The sequence below is a fragment of the Onychostoma macrolepis genome, chromosome 10 (genome assembly GCF_012432095.1).
Source record: "Onychostoma macrolepis isolate SWU-2019 chromosome 10, ASM1243209v1, whole genome shotgun sequence".
NCBI classification, from domain to species: domain Eukaryota; kingdom Metazoa; phylum Chordata; class Actinopteri; order Cypriniformes; family Cyprinidae; genus Onychostoma; species Onychostoma macrolepis.
Window position 1 is genome coordinate 5,951,204 of NC_081164.1, and position 17,134 is coordinate 5,968,337.

At 44.3% G+C, this 17,134-nt stretch overlaps 1 protein-coding gene across 4 annotated transcripts in view; it reads right to left on the bottom strand.

The window, feature by feature from the left end:
* Positions 1-218: 218 nt before the first annotated feature.
* The window catches only part of fam163ba (family with sequence similarity 163 member B, genome duplicate a), a 36,474-nt gene continuing 19,558 nt past the window's right edge, over positions 219-17,134 (bottom strand). For all 4 annotated transcript variants that reach the window (XM_058788303.1, XM_058788302.1, XM_058788305.1 and 1 more), the window contains exons 2-3: positions 4,851-4,966; positions 219-2,684 (exon numbers count right to left, since the gene is read on the bottom strand). In XM_058788303.1, the coding sequence (XP_058644286.1) occupies positions 2,232-2,684; positions 4,851-4,943 (546 nt within the window). In that variant the 5' untranslated portion in view covers positions 4,944-4,966 and the 3' untranslated portion in view covers positions 219-2,231. The remainder of the gene's footprint in view (positions 2,685-4,850; positions 4,967-17,134) is intronic.

Below are 17,134 nucleotides of genomic sequence, written 5' to 3' on the forward strand. Positions count from 1 at the left end.
TTTTACATTTACTAATACATTTAACAGTTCAAGTATATATTATATATACTTATATACATTGTAGTATATACATTGTACAAACTAACATGAACAATACAAACCGATAACTATAATTTTTTAGCATTAACCTATAGACAAATAAATGATGTAAAACTAGTTCATGATATCCAATCCATAAACTAATGTTAACAAACTGAACCGTATTGTGAAGTGTTGGCACTAAAATTAATGTCAGATTTGCTAAAGATGGACTCAGTGTAGCATAAAGTTTGTGCTAATTCATGTTAATTAATGTTCCTGTTGCTTACCTTAAGGTCTTAGAGTGTGATGCTGATGGAAAATGTTTCAAAAGAGTTCAAAATGTTTCCTAGATTTTCAATTGCTCAGCCATCTAAAATGTGATTTATCGCATGATATACAATTTGTCAAAGAAAAACTTTTGAGGCAAGAGTTGAGGAAAGGTCAACCTCCCAACCAAAAATGTAATGGAAAATGTTGACATTCAAATTCACAATTAATCTTATTCTATTCATATAATGTGCTCAATGTTCTGAATGTATCATTAGATACAGACTCTCTAAAATACTGAACCTGCTCACTTTGATACTGTGCTATATTACAAGTAGACTAGACATATCTTGGAATCGGAAAATTAACCAAAATGTTGATTCGAAAATATCAAATAATGTAGGTTTCAAATTTGTATTCATTTCAACACATGCCAAAAAGTTTTCAACCAATTTATTATCCACATTGTATTCTTAATTTTATTATCAATTACAGGACCATTTCGGCATCACTTTAGAACATGAAACAATATTATTTATCTATGACTGAAACAAAAATACTGTGATAAAGCAGTGATGCAAAAACTATTCAGAAATAATAATAATTATAATAATAATAATAATACAGTTGGTATTAACAGGCACTGAAACGTGTATGTGCGCACATGAGAGAGACAGCGTGAGATTTAAACGGGTTCTGATGAGAGAAATAAGAGCTAGGAGAGAAATCTGAAATCACAACACAACCACATGGTGATCACAGAAGTCAAAGTCACCTGCAGGACTGTAGTGTGCGGCTACACACCCAGCGAGAGAAGAATATCACTGTCAAACAGGCTAGAAACAGAACATATATTCTTGATAATCACTGTGTCATTATTAAAAAGAAGAAAGTTGGTGCAACGCCCCACTTGTTTTCACATCTACAACGCAGGAAATAGGCTAACTGATGCCTCTGTAAGCATGAACAGCAGAGAGAAAGAGCGAGATAGAAAAACCCTTCTGGCAGAAGATGTTCTGTTCATAGTCCAACAAGCAGCGTTTAGAAAGAGCAAATGTAGCCCTTGAAATCAAGAATCCACGGCCTTATATCCATCTGACATCCAGGTTGGTAAAATAAGATCAATGGAAATCTTTATGACGTTAATGCAGGTGAAACAAAAACCTGTACCTTTTTCGATAGGAGAAATGTGAATAAAGAAGAACAAATTATTTAAACATCCAAAACAGAACAAATAGTTCGCAAATTGTGAAACATCTATTAATATTTAGAATCGCACACAGTAACTCAATATTATTTCAGTAAAAAATAATGCCTCTCATCCCATATGTTACCTCATAATCAAACACTTACATCATGTTGTTGTCACATTTTGACCCAACAGCTTTATTGCACCCCACTTAGGGCTTTTTATAAGTTGTACTATATGTGTTGTTGTTTTTTAAAACAAAGTTGGTGGTTATATCAGTTATTATTCAGCTAAATGTCTCAAGCTACATGAACAATAGAAAAGTTTCAATTCAGACCGTATTTTGAAAAATTCAAGACGTCAGCGTTTCCGTGTATTGGTGTGTCTTTTGAGAAAAATGTAAGGAAAGCATAAAAACTTTAGCTTTATTTTCTGAATCCTCTTTCCAATTACCGAAAACACAAAACAAGGGATTCAGGAGTGAAGTAGATGCGCTGAGGGAGGGAGAGGGTCACCAAATGTTTGCTCTCACCCCATTTTTGCCTTTATATTTTCCAGTTACGAACAAACACACTGGGCCGTCTTCCTAAAAGCTTGGCACTCTGGGAGTTTCCAGAGGACATTGTTGACATTGTTTTTACGCAGGCAAGCACTACAGCTTAATGCTGAATTATGTCTTTCAGTGAGAATTGAGTCTGTTGCCTGCGTTGCTGCAGTTAGCCATTAGCATTTAGCATTATATCATTCTGGCTGGCTACACATCAGTGCTAATGCTGCAGCTTCGCGTGAACATCTCCCTCATGGTGACCGAGCGGCTGAGGTTTAGTTTGTGGTAGTTGGGCAGCGGCGTTGGCAGCTGGGTGGGCAGCGGGGTGGACAACGGGGCAGGCAGTGGAGCGGGCAGCCCCAAATCCTGTTGATGCACGCTGCGGTAGCTAATGCGTTCGCCGCCATTTCGCAGGCCTTCTGGCTGCTGCAGGTAAAACGGCAGGTCGTAATGCGTACAGGACGGACAGTACGTCTGTGAACGAGTCAGTTTTCGTGTCGGCGGGGGCGTGAAGAGGGCAGGCCCATTGGGAGTGGTTGCAGTTGGGACAGTGGCCGCCAGGATGTTGTGGTTTGAATGCACCGGCGGCATACGAGACGTGACGGCGAAGTCAGGCTCCTCCTCCTCTGACTCCGACTCCTCCTTCTTACAGCAATAGTACTAGAGGGGTGTAAAGAGAGGGTGTGTCAACTTAGTATTTTAAATATACATATACTGTATACAATAACTGGACACTGGACCAGTTCTTACTATTAACTAACTACAACTTTTGCCTCAATAAACTTCTAATTTGCTGCTTATTAATAGTTAGTAAGGTAGTTGTTAAGTTTAGGTATGGGGGTGGATTAAGGGATCAAAAATATGGTCATGCAGAGTAAGGCATTAACATGTGCTTTATAAATACAAATAAAGTGTGCTAATAAGCAACTAGTTAATAGTGAGAATTGGTCCTTAAAATAAAGTGTTACCAAGTAACTTAGGGCCAGATGTACTAACAGCTTGTGCCAGCACAAACTGTCTTTTGCCATTAAAATAGTACTATCAGGATTTACTAAAGATGCGCAGTGAAGAATTAGCGCTGACAGTTATTTTTGCGCCTAACCTTATTGAATATGCACTTGTAGGAGTTTCCCTTTCAGACGCAAAATTTATGGGAGGAGAGTATTAAAATGAATTATGCAACACGATTTACTAACATTGCTTTCGTCAAATTATTGGTATTTGCGGCATTATAACGCCCAAAAAAAGCATGTCTTAAACTATTTTGCACCTGTGTCGTAAGTAGATCACCCGCACCTGATGAGCATTGGCTCTGCTTATTTGCGACTACGCTAATTTGCGCTGCGCTTGTTATATTGCGTTGGTCGATATGTAAATGAGATGTTGTGTCTGTGTTCTTTAATTTGTGCATTGTCAGTAAATCACACGCAGAAATTTCCACATCCATCGGTCGCTGTTTTGGAATTGTGCTGTAACGCTAATTGACCCTGTTTAGTAAATCTGGCCTTTAGTTTATATATAAAACTGAAAGGCATTAAAGGGATAGTTCAATTAAAAATTCCATCAAAGCTGTTTTGGATCCCACTGACTTCCATTATTTTATCACTTTATTTAGTACTTCTCGGGTTTTTTCTCCATTTCTCATACTCACAAAACCAATGTAATCATTAGTATTCAAAGGTATTCACACATAAAGTGTGGTTCTAGCGCACATTAATTTTTGTACATTTGTAAATGCATTAAAAACTCCAATAACAAAGTATTGACAGCATCTAAAATCTAAACATTTTACAAGTGTTTACAATTTTTTTGGGGTTCATAGAATTATGAATATTTAGGTTTATTTTGTTGTATTTATAATATGTGAAATTGAACACCAAGACATTTGTAACAGTTTAATTCCATTCCGTATGATTTAAAAAAAGAACAGCAAATACACTTTCAAAAGATTTCTAAATGTTTTTCAAAGAAATGTCTTCTGCTCACCAAGACTGCATTTATTTGATCAAAAATACAGTATAAACATTAATACTGTGAAATATTATTACAATTTAAAATACCAGTTTTCTATTTTAATACATTTTAAAATGTAATTTATTCCTGTGATCAAAGCTGAATTATCAGCATCATTACGCCAGTCTTGAGTGTCACATGATCCTTCAGAGATCATTCTAATATGATGGTTTGCTGCTCAAGAAACATTTCTGATTATTATCAATGTCAAAAACAGTTGTGTATTCATTTTTGATGAATAGAAGGGAAAGATCGAAAGCATTTATTTTAAATATAGCTTTTAAACTTGATGTCACTTTACGGATCAATTTGTGTCCTTGCTGTATAAAAGTATTCATTTTATTTATTTATTTTTTAATCTTACTTTTTCCAGTAGTGCATTTCATACTTGTTGTTGTAACTGAATTACACTGCAAAGAGTGAAAATGCTTGAATTTCATTAATACATAAATTTGGTTATTATTTTCCTCTATGAGATTAAGTCTGAATATGCAACTTGGTCATCCACTATGGCCGTCAATTTTAGTGCCAACCAGTTGTTTCAGTGTCAAATCAAATGTGCAAAAACCAACAAACCATCTGAAAAACATGATGTGCCTTGTCTTTTCAATTCTGACGTGACATGTTCGTGTTTGTGACAAGCAGTCACTTCCTTTACAGAAAACATGAGATCTAACAGCAGCTACAGAAAAAGAAGAGCATGTAACTACTTCCTAAGGGAAGAGAAGGTACTAAAACACAGCATTATACCTGTAAGACAAATATGACAGTACTCCAACAGAGAAAAAAGCACACAGAAACAAAAGAGCTCACCTGCAGCCTACAGTAACACAGTACAGCGATAATGCACAGTAAGATTACTGTAGCTAGAATTCCACCTGTGATTACCACTGTCCCGGCTGTCATTCGAAAGGCTCTCCATCAACACCCTAAAAAACAAAAACAAAGAGAGAAAGGCATTAGGTTAACGAGAAACGTCTATATAAAACTGTTTATGATCAAAGGTAACCCGCCATACGACCACTGTGTGTGCGACTGAACTCCATTAGCTTCAATCAAATGTGCCGGAAGAATTTTATGGACATTTCAGCGTGATAAATGTTTCCCTGCACCTATGATTCAAATGCCAAAATCATCATCGCACAGGGATGAATGTGAATGGGCAGAACAAATGGGAGGAAAAGAGAGACTAAATACACCCTAGGAGGGATAATGAGGGTCAGAAGAAGAGGAAATGATGGAGATAACCTTGGACCAAGATGACTGATAAAAACAACAGTCAATATAGAAGGTCAGTAAACAAAGATGTGGATGATAAAGAAGAAAACATTTTAAATGAATCTAGTCATCATTTGGCACATTATGAATACATTATGTTGTTGTATTTACAATAAAATAAATTAAATATGTTTAATCAAGACACGACAAGCAAAAACATTGTTTTTCATGCACTGCACTGTAAAAAAAAATGGGGTAAAAATTTACGATAGCAACGTTTTAGGTTTTACGGTTTTACGGTTTTAACTTAAATTTACAGTTAAATACCGTAATTTCATTAACTGATATAATGTTAATATAACAACCTATTGAAATACTGAAATCTGTTTTGTACCTTTGAAATACACTGATAACCACCAAATGCAGGTGGTGATGAGAAAGTCACATGATGAACCAAAGCCCATCACAAGCAGCTTTTAAATAATAACATATATAGAAGGTGCACAGTGTCATTCACACAAACACTAAACACCATCATGGTGATACTCGTTAAACTGAAATATGCAATAAACATTAATTTAACAACATTAGATGTAACATACAACCCTAATAAACATAACTGATAAGAAAAAACTAAGAAGAAACCTAGTTATTTCAAAGAAAAAACATCAAATTCAAACAAAATTTGAAATGCAACGCAGGGAATTCTGGGAACGTCAATTTACGTTTTTTCCCTGTAAATTTTACATTCTTTTTCACTTCCAAAAGCAGTATTTCACTGTAAAATTGACTGAAATGTCTATTACAGTTCCCTTTCAGTCGGTCACTCCGAGTCACGTCGGATGACTGACGAATTGGGATCTCGCCAGAGAGACCAATCCACTTCGAGTGTAACTAAACGAGCCAATGGACATTGGCATGCGATCATTGCATCCAGCTGCCGCTGATCACAGCGTGAGTATAAGAGGCAGCGGGTGCACCGCATTAATTCATCCTTTCGCTTCGGAGCTGAGCGGCGGTGAATTACTGCTGCTCTCCTTTCCTGAACGAGTGAGAAGACGAGCGAGCGAGTGCAGGCGTTACAGCGCAGCAGCGGTGGTCGCGGTCTCACGGGAGAAAGAGATCGATTCCCGTGAAGGCAGTCACACTAGGAGTGTGTGGTGGCCAGCTCCCCTGCGTGCTTCAGCACTAATAAAGAGCAAATTTTCTCTAAAAGAGTAACACGGGTGATCGCGTCTTTTTAAAGATGTCTTATCACCCGCGCGTTTCTGGGTGTGGTCGTTTCCTGGCGCCTCAGGACGGTCACGATCGCTGCCTCACGTCAGAGTCCTGCACGCGTGAACCGCAAAAATTGACGTAACGGGTGGAATAATATTGACGTGTTGGGTGCGGTGCGGGTCGGACTGGTGACAGGCACGGGCGGGTTGCGGGTACAATTATAACCAAGACTATTTCGACTTAATCCAGTACACGCTGATAAGCAGCTCCTTTCTTTCAAATTGTCCCGTGCTTGTGTTCGCGCGCTCTGTCTGAAGACCGGGCTTCTACAGCGGGATTTGCAAACACTGAGCACTGTAGCCAATCGACAGCTGTATTGACATTGATTGACAGCTAGCCTTTTAGACCTGTTTAAAATAGATTGGTCACATACGCAATAGTTTTATATTGTTTTTACACGTTGGATGTTGTGCGCGCTCTCTCTCTCAGTCTCTCTCTCGACACTGCTGCCAGTCCTACATATTTTTATGCAGCCTATAATGTTGCTTTCTCTCTCTCTGTTAACTTGTTGGGCTGCGTGTGTTAAATGTTATTATTAATTTTTAAACACATTAACGCATTAACTCAGAATGACTTGTTAATTGCTTGTTACATTAAAAATAAAATAAAGGCGTTTTTTCCGTCTTATGTAGATTTAATGCGGGTGCGGTTCGGGTCGCGGTTTTTATGTCAAACGGGTCGGGTCGGGTCGGGTCCGGAACTAAATTAGTGTTGCTGTCGGATAACGGGTCGGGTATTCGGTTAACTACTGCGGGTGCGGGGCGGGTGCGGGTTTATCAAAAAGGACCCGTGCAGGACTCTGCCTCACGTGTCTGGGCATTCAGCACGCTGAGGAAGCTTTCGTGGATGGTTCATGTTCTTCTTGTGGGGACATGACCATCTCGGAGTTGCACAATAGACTCCGTTATGTCAAACATGGCGGAGTCCCTCTGCCTCTGCCGCGATCCAGTGTTCGTTCCCGGGGCGGCGCTGGATCCAGTGGAGTCAGAGGTAATCTGAGGGTTACGGTGAGGGCTTCCCCAAGAGGAGTTCCTCACCCCTCAAGCACTCCGCAGCCGGTGGAGCTGCCGAAGGAGCGCGCTGGGCCCTCTGCTGGACAGGGTGCACCACGCGTTTCCTTCGGCGCCCCCTCTGACGACCAGATGTCGGTCGCTGCATCGGAGGGCGAGTCCTCTCTCTCCGGGGATGACGACCTGGCTGCGTTGCCCCCTTTGGGTGTGGTAGCGTTGTCCGAGCCAGACCCAGAGATGACGGCTATGCTTTCCCGGGCCGCCGAGAATGTCGGGCTCGTGTGGAATCCTCCACCGCGTCCCGATCCTTCGAGGCTGGACGAGTGAGCCGGCGGGGTCGCGCTGGTTCTCAGCGCCCCCCTCCGGTGCCATTCTTCCCGGAAGTGCATGAGGAGCTCACAAGATCGTGGAGGGCACCTTTCACTGCCCGAAACAAATCTTGCGGCTCCTCCCCCCTCACCACCCTCGATGGTGGAGCCGCTTTGGGGTACGTGGGCATCCCCTCTGTGGAGCGGTCTGTGGCCATGCAACTATGTCCAACAGCCGCTACCACTCTGCGGGGTGACCCGTGTCTCCCCTCGCGGGCCTGTAAGTATTCGTCAGGTCTAACTGGCAGTGCTTATAGAGCCTGTGGGGAGGCGGCTTCTGCCCTTCACGCCATGGCGTTACTGCAGGTCCACCAGGCCAAAGCCCTGAAAGACCTGCACAAGGGTGGTCACGACCTGGCGGTTCTACATGAGCTGCGTGCTGCGACGGACCTCGCGCTTCGAGCGACGAAGGTGACCGCACAGTCTCTGGGTCGTGCGATGTCCACGCTAGTGGTCCAGGAGCGCCATCTCTGGCTGTGTCTTGCTGACATGAAGGAGCAGGAGAAGGTACAGTTCCTGAATGCTCCCGTGTCGCAGACCGGCCTTTTCGGCAACGCTGTCGAGAGCTTTGCCCAGCAGTTCTCGGCAGCCCAGAAGCAGACTGAGGCGATCAAACACATCATGCGCCGGAGGAAACTTGCTGCTTCCACTCCGGCTGCAGCCCCTTAGCCTGCTCGTAGCCGTGGGTGCCCCCCTGCGGCTGCCCCCGCTCCCGCGCAGCCGCAGCAGCCTTCCACCAGGCAGCGTCGTGGAGCCGGTCGCAGGCAGGACGCCCAGCCCGTCCAGGCCCCTGCCAAACCTGGCGGCAAGCGCAAGTGCAAGAGGCCCTGAGACGGGCGACCCGGAGATGGTGGAGACTGCTCGTCGGGAGATGGTGACCGCACCACTCCCTCCCCCGGAGGAGGGCCGGGTGGAGAATCCTTTGTTTCGTTTTGTTTTTGTGTGGTACCCAAAACATCAATAAAAGAGCAGTTTCCTCAATCTCTGGGTCTCAAGAGGAGGAGAGTGGTGAACCGTGCATCACAGGATCACTTCCTTTCTCCTCTCTCGCCAGCAGGCAGCAGTGGGTTGCCCAAGAGCACCCCTCCTGCCCATTCGTGGAACCAGGTAAGGGCGGTTCCCTGTAAAGCCGGGTCCCTGTGTTTCCTCCCTCACGAGGAGGAATCAGGTGAGTGTTACATTGCACACCCAGACCCCGCCCCCCGCCGTCACAGGCCAAGCCGTCACAGGCTCCAGGCCGGGTCCCTGTGTTCCACCTCGCTGCCCCATCGCGGGTATGTCGGTGGCCCCGTTGGTCCCGCTGGTACGGTCTCTCGGAGCCTGGCTAGTGCTCCCCAGTCCGTCTCGGTGGCTCCTGCGGACCATCAGACTCGGCTACGCGATTCAGTTCGCCCGGCGTCCCCCCAAGTTCGGGGGCATCCGGTTCACTTCAGTCAAGGCCGTCGATGCCCCTGTCTTGCGTGCGGAAATTGCAGTCCTGCTGGAGAAGGACGCGATAGAGCCGGTCCCTCCAGCCGATATGAGGTCGGGGTTTTACAGCCCTTACTTCATTGTGCCCAAGAAAGGCGGTGGGTTACGACCAATCTTGGATCTGCGAGTTTTGAACCGTGCACTTCACAAGATGCCGTTCAAGATGTTGACGCAGAAACGCATTTTTGGGTGCGTCCGTCCCCTAGATTGGTTTGCAGCGATCGACCTGAAGGACGCGTACTTTCATGTCTTGATTATCCCGCGACACAGGCCATTCCTGCGTTTCGCGTTCGAGGGTCAGGCATATCAGTACAAGGTCCTGCCCTTCGGGCTGTCCCTTTCGCCTCGCGTCTTCACCAAAGTCACAGAGGCGTCCCTTGTTCCCTTGAGAGAACGGGGTGTGCGCATCCTCAACTACCTCGACGACTGGCTCATACTTGCACAGTCTCAAGAGCAGTTGTGCGCACACAGGGACCTGGTGCTGAGGCACCTCAGCCAGTTGGGTCTTCGGGTCAACTGGGAAAAGAGCAAACTCGTGCCAACGCAGAGGATCTCTTTTCTCGGCATGGAGTTGGATTCGGTCAACCAGACAGCACGCCTCACCCAGGAACGTGCTCAGTCGGTGCTGAACTGCCTCAAGACTTTATCAGGCAGGACGGCGGTCCCACTGAAACTCTTTCAGAGGCTCCTGGGGCATATGGCTGCAGCTGCGGCGATAGTTCCGCTCGGTCTGCTCCATATGAGACCGCTTCAGCACTGGCTCCATGGCCAGTCCCGAGGTGGGCGTGGAAACGCGGTACTCACCGGGTTCAGATTACACCGGCCTGCCGCAAAACCTTCAGCCCGTGGACAGATCCCTCGTTCCTTCGGGCAGGAGTGCCCTTGGAGCAGGTATCCAGGCATGCTGTGGTATTTACAGATGCCTCGGCCACCGGCTGGGGAGCCACGTACAACGGGCACGCAGTGTCAGGGGTGTGGACGGGTCCCCAACTGCGTTGGCATATCAATTGCCTCGAGTTGCTGGCAGTACGCCTTGCCTTGAACCGCCTCAGAGGGCACCTTCGGGGCAAGGACGTTCTGGTCCGTACGGACAACACTGCGACCGTTGCATATATCAACCAGCAAGGCGGTTTACGCTCCCGTCGCATGTCGCAACTCGCCCGCCACCTCCTCCTCTGGAGTCAGAAGCATCTGAGGTCCCTTCGTGCCATCCACATCCCAGGAGTGTTCAATCAGGTGGCCGACGAGCTGTCTCGAGCGGCACTCCCTGGGGAGTGGAGACTCCATCCCCAGGCGGTCCAGCTGATTTGGAGTCGGTTCGGAGTTGCTCAGGTAGACCTGTTTGCGTCTCTAGAAACCACCCACTGCCAGTGGTTCTATTCCCTGTCCGAGGCAACGCTCGGCACGGATGCACTAGCGCACAGCTGGCCCCTGGGCCTGGGCCAAATATACGTTCCCCCCAGTGAGCCTGCTAGCACAGACACTGTGCAAGATCAGGGAGGACGAGGAGCAGGTCTTGTTAGTGGCTCCATATTGGCCCAACAGGACCTGGTTCCCGGAACTCATGCTCCTCGCGACAGCCCCTCCCTGGCCGATTCCTCTGAGGAAGGATCTGCTTTCTCAGAGACGGGGCACCCTCTGGCACCCGCGTCCAGACTTGTGGAAACTCCATGTGTGGTCCCTGGACGGGACGCGGAGGTTCTAGGTGATCTGCCCCAGGAGGTAGCTCTCACTATCGCTTCAGCATGAGCACCGTCCACAAGACGGGCCTATGCGCTGAAGTGGAACCTGTTCGTCGAATGGTGTTCCTCTCACCGTGAGGACCCCCGGAGATGTTCGATCAGAGCCGTGCTTTCCTTTTTGCAACAAGGGTTGGAGCATAGGCTGTCCCCCTCCACCCTTAAGGTTTATGTTGCTGCTATTTCCGCTCACCACGACCCCGTAGGAGGGAGGTCGGTGGGGAAGCACGATCTGGTTGTCAGGTTTCTTAGGGGGGCCAGGAGGTTAAACCCTCCTAGGCCTCCCTCCCTACCCTCTTGGGATTTGGCATTGGTGCTAAGAGCCCTACAATTGCCCCTTCGAGCCTTTGCAGTCAGTTGAGTTGAAGTTTCTCTATGAAAACCCTACTCCTGACTGCGCTGGCCTCGATCAAGAGGGTGGGGGACCTGCAGGCATTTTCGATCGATGAATCGTGCCTTGAGTTTGGGCCGGCTGACTCCAGTGCAACACTGAGGCCCCGGCCCGGCTATGTGCCCAAGGTTCCTACCACTCCCTTCAGGGACCAGGTAGTGAACCTGCAAGCGCTGCCCCTGGAGGAGGCAGACCCAGCCCTAGCTTTGCTCTGTCCTGTACGTGCACTGCGACAGTACGTGGATAGAACTCAGAGCTTCAGGACCTCAGAACAGCTCTTTGTCTGTTACAGAGGACAGCAGAAGGGGAAGGCTGTCTCCAAGCAGAGGATGGCCCACTGGATAGTGGATGCCATCACCTTGGCCTATGAAGCACAAGGTGTGCCCTGCCCGCTCAGGTTGCGTGCTCACTCCACTAGGGGTGTCGCATCGTCCTGGGCGCTGGCTCGTGGTGCCTCGCTAGCAGACATCTATAGAGCTGCAGGTTGGGCGACTCCTAACACGTTCGCTAGGTTTTATAGCCTACGTGTCGAACCGGTTTCCTCCTGTGTTCTCACCTCAAACGGGTAGTGGCACTGAGAGGCCCGGCTCAGAGTCGGCTTGCGGCGTTCTTTCGCCTAATTCTCCAGAGAGTTCCTTAACCAGGCAAACCCTGTCGAGTCCTCCAGCAATCCGGCGTCCGGACGTGGCGGAGTGTCCGGCACCAGGCCTTTCAGCCAATGAATTCTTGAAATCTGATGTGAGGCTAGTGCCCATATGAGAGACCCTGCCGGGATCCCATATGTGTATTCCACGGTATGCTTATTAGAGCCGTGTTTCCTCTGGCAGACCACGTTCTGCCATCTCTAATGATGCAGCCTAAGCCATCTCAGAGACTTCCATGTGCAATAGGGCCCTACGGGGTTACTTCACATGTCTAAATGCCACTTAACCCCCTCTGGGAGGAGGTGACTCCGCAGTGTGCCTCTTCCAAATGGAAGGGCACGCTTCCCAGTGTTATCCAAGTCCTACTGTCTGGGTTGCCCAAGGAACAACAGTAGTTGACCCTCTCTGTGTAGAGCCCGGTCCTATCGTCTGCCTTATAGGAAGGGTCAGGAGGCCTACACAGGGCACTGGAAGGGGCAGCTCCTGTGGCGCTTTGGTAGGGATCACACCGTCGGTCATCCGGCGTGACTCGAGTGACCGACTGAAAGGGAACGTCTCGGTTACGTATGTAACCCTCGTTCCCTGAAGGAGGGAACGGAGACGTCACGTCCCGTCGCCACAGTCGCTGTACCACCGCTGGGCGGCCGGGCCACCGGCTCGGGTCCTCAACGAAAGCATGAATTAATGCGGTGCACCCGCTGCCTCTTATACTCACGCTGTGATCAGCGGCAGCTGGATGCAATGATCGCATGCCAATGTCCATTGGCTCGTTTAGTTACACTCGAAGTGGATTGGTCTCTCTGGCGAGATCCCAATTCGTCAGTCATCCGACGTGACGTCTCCATTCCCTTCTTCAGGGAACGAGGGTTACATACGTAACCGAGACGTTTTTCACCGTATATATTAGGGGAACTTACCGTTAACCATTTAACAGGTTTTTACCGTAGCTTTTTCACAGTTTTTTACCGTTAAAATCACGGTCATTTTTTACAGTGTGGGATTTTGAGATTTTTGTCTATTTTGCTTCCATAACCTGTCTTCTTTCAGACAACCCTACAAAAAAGTAATATTTAAAATATATTTATTACATAGTAAGCATATTTCAAACCTATTAACATATTTTCCGAGATAATATTTGACTTACTGATATAAAAATAATAATGAAACTTTAATTGGAGTTCTACTTGTGTACAATTCAGATATTAAACCTAAAATGTGTTTTAATCTCACTATTAACGAGGATTGTATGATCTCTGTATAATATCAGTCTTTAAATGCAAGATATATAAAGTGTACCTGAAGTACACTTGCAATAGTTCCACTTTAGCACAATCAAATATACTTCAGTATATCTTTATTTGGACTTCAGCGCTACTTCCACACAATTAAAGTGCATTAAGCACAAAATTAGTTGTTCCAATTTAGCAGACTTTAACAGTTTAAGTACAAGCAGGGTATTTTTATTAAGCACATAAATATGCAAATGTATTTGTACTATACTTAGCATGAAATAAATATATTTCAAATGTATTTTAGTACATTAATTTTTCACTAGGGAAAGAAAACATCTAAAATAGGCCTATATATTTAAATGTATATATTTGCATCTGTAGATTTCAATTACAATACATATCTTTAAAGGCCGTTTTCTCACATTATCTAACATTTGAAGTATATTGCTATTGAAGTCTAACAATCTTAACAGTTACATTCATATATCTATATTCTACAGACAGGTTTGTTCATATATCATTCACCTGGTATTGCAAAACACTTTTGCTGCTATTGAGGTGGGATACTGGTAAGGTTAGGGACAGGTTTGGTGGTATGGGTAGGTTTAATAATGGGTCAAGGTGTAAGGCGTAGTGTTTGAACCAATCAGGCACACACTTATTTGTTATATTTAACAAATAATTCCTAACACGTCCTCATCCAACCAAAAAGCCAACTATGAGGGTCTATGGACCCTTCCCCCGAAATGCAGCTAACACCTCAAAAATGCAGAACAGGCCTTTGGTTCCATGGCAACCAATGCTGATAACACTGTTGCTCAAAGGAATGCAGGCAGAGCAACTCTCAATTCAGTTCTCCATCGAAAAGACACATAAAAATGGACTCCTCTCTAATTAATTCATACACATACCTTTCTGTGAATGAACACACATCTCCTCAGGTCATTGTGTGTATTATTACTGTTCTTGTATATTGTCTTCTGTATTGTAAACTGTTTTATGCATGCTTATGATAGAACCACTCGTTCATGTAATCTCACCAATACCATGTTTGGTTTCTTTGAATTCGTCTTCTGATGATCTAAATGAGAGTGTATAGAATACCTATGCAACATATTAGTGTTCTAAGAAACACCCAATCCAGTTACACATGCAAATTACCATGCTCGAAAACAAAAAGCCGTAAGCTTTCCCTCCGAAAATATAGATCTCCATTGGTTCTTTGACCCCCGAGAGGTGTAACCTCCACAGAACATAAAAGGCCTCACTTCAGTGACCGGCCTTAGTTTTGGCCTTATTTTAGTCTCTTCACTCGTCTCTCATCACCTTCTCGTCTTCTGGTGACTAAGTCTCAGAGCCTGGCAGGCTCCGGACACTCGTTCAATGACCAAGGCAATGCAAGTATCGTACATTTAACTAAACGAAACAGAGGTTTAGTATAAGCTGTAGACCCTGTTGTAAAATGGCACTGACGGTTTTTAACTCAGGTGGTTCTGACTCATTTTACATAACGGCATCCTCTGGTTTCTCTAACGGCTTCATTCATCCACTTTAGCTCCCCTTTGCATGTTCGCGTCAGTGTATGTTTATTCGTTTGTTTGTTTAGACTAGTTATGTGTTAGTGTTTAGCTAATAAAACTTTTGTACACAAATTACATGAGTTTCTGATTCTGTCACCGCTTGTAAATTCAATGTCCCTTTTACGATTCTGATCAATGCATTATTACTGTAAGAATGTTATTTTCTGGGGCCACGAAAGTATCATTTCTTAGAGTTGATATGAAATTACACTGAATGTTCGCTGGAGGAACAGATTAGTTGATGACAATATTAATTCTGGCAGCTGATATAAATAATTGTAATTAATCATAATTGATTGTAATTATTTATATACATTTCCCATTTGAGCTAATTTGCTACAAAGGGAGGGTCAACAGTGTAAATATATATGTAATTACATTCAGGTATTTGTATGTGCACAAGAAGTATTCGCACAATATGTATTACATGATTCATTTAAATAGTAGTTAAAGGCTACCTAATATAAAGTGGGACTATGTTTTTTTTTTTTCCTTCTATAAAAACAATACTGAGATTTATATTATGGAAATGTATGCAGATTACTGCATATTTAATTAGAAAAAGCATACTTTGCATATTTAAACATGACATTTCAGAAAACTTGTAATACAAAACAACTGTCTTAATGTACTGTAACTAATCAGCTGGGGAAGTATGGTTATATCTATTAGTTACATCCATCATATTTACTCAATTTTACATTGCAACATTTTTATTCTATCCCCAGTGTGATCTCTAAAGTGAAATCAGACTCACTATAACAGCAAACACACACAAATCAGTTTGCACATTCTACCGTAGGGTGAGAAAATTTTATTTATTTATCATCTTGTTCAAAGGAATAGTGATGCAAGATGTGATCACAACGACACTCATGCTACTTCAGATTCAATCTGTAATGTCTGTTCTAGCAGCCTAGATCCCTAAATATTACTCTACCACCAACCATTAGAGACAGATCAGAGCACAAAGAGGCTGACATCCTCATTCAGAGCAAGCATGAGCACCATTCAGGACACCCTCCAGGATCCACACGAGTCTGTAGAGCCCCAGACCAGCAGGGGGCCCTGATGAGCTGCACATGTACTACAACTGTAGCTTACTTTACAATGATTGGCAACACTTTAATACGAGGTACCATTAATGAATATAAAACAGGCTTTTCATTTACATTTGGGGCTTCTTGGCATCAAAGTTGCCCCCTTGACTTGCCATTTTGGAGATGCTCTGACCCATCACTATTTGACTCTTGCCAAAGTCACACAGATTTTGCTCGCCCACTTTTCCTGCTTCCAACACATGAAATTCAAGAACTGACTGTTGACTTATTGCCTAATATATCCAACCCCTTGAAAGCCGCTGTTGTAGCAATGCAATCAATACTATTCACTTCACGTTTTAGTGGTTTTAATGTTGTGGCTAATCAGTATATGGGAAACTAGCTCTACTTGACCTCAGGTCAACCACCCAGTTTGTTTAGACATGGAAGAGAATGAAAGGCAGTCTTTAGGAGAGATTGCTCAATGAATGACTGGAAACGGGCAAGGTTAGATGAGTATTAATAGGTAATGCCCTTTCAGTGGAGCTAGGCAAGGTCAACTGACCCAAAAGCCTTACTCAAATGTCACTTTCCTTTGAGAAATGATGCTTGCTGAAGCATGCAAAACAACATATGTGCATTCACATGTTAAGAGAGCCGTGGAAATGACTAGACACGATTGGCTTACAGACTATAATGAAACATGAATGTTATCGTTGCATTAACTGAAACTGCACTGGCTGCTTTGTAGTTGTAAGAATGACTGAATTGGAAGAGTAAATGTTCAAATCAAGTGGCCTTTTTTTAAATTACTATTTATTATTTTCGAGTAAAGCCTACTATTATTCGAGTGTTTTGCACACTATTATGATATCATGTAGTATTTTATATATAGAATTTTAATACAGTTTTAATACCGATAATACCTTACTATTTCAGTATTCCTGGTAAAAGTTCATATTTAACTCAGTGTGTTACTTACAGTTTCTTTGTAATTATTTGTGAAATTTGCTTGCAATTTTTAAGACAAAATAGTTTCTACACAATTTTTTTGTTTAATCACCGAATTAATCATCAAACAACAATGGCAAATGCAAAAACTTCAACAACATTTTAAATGTAACAGA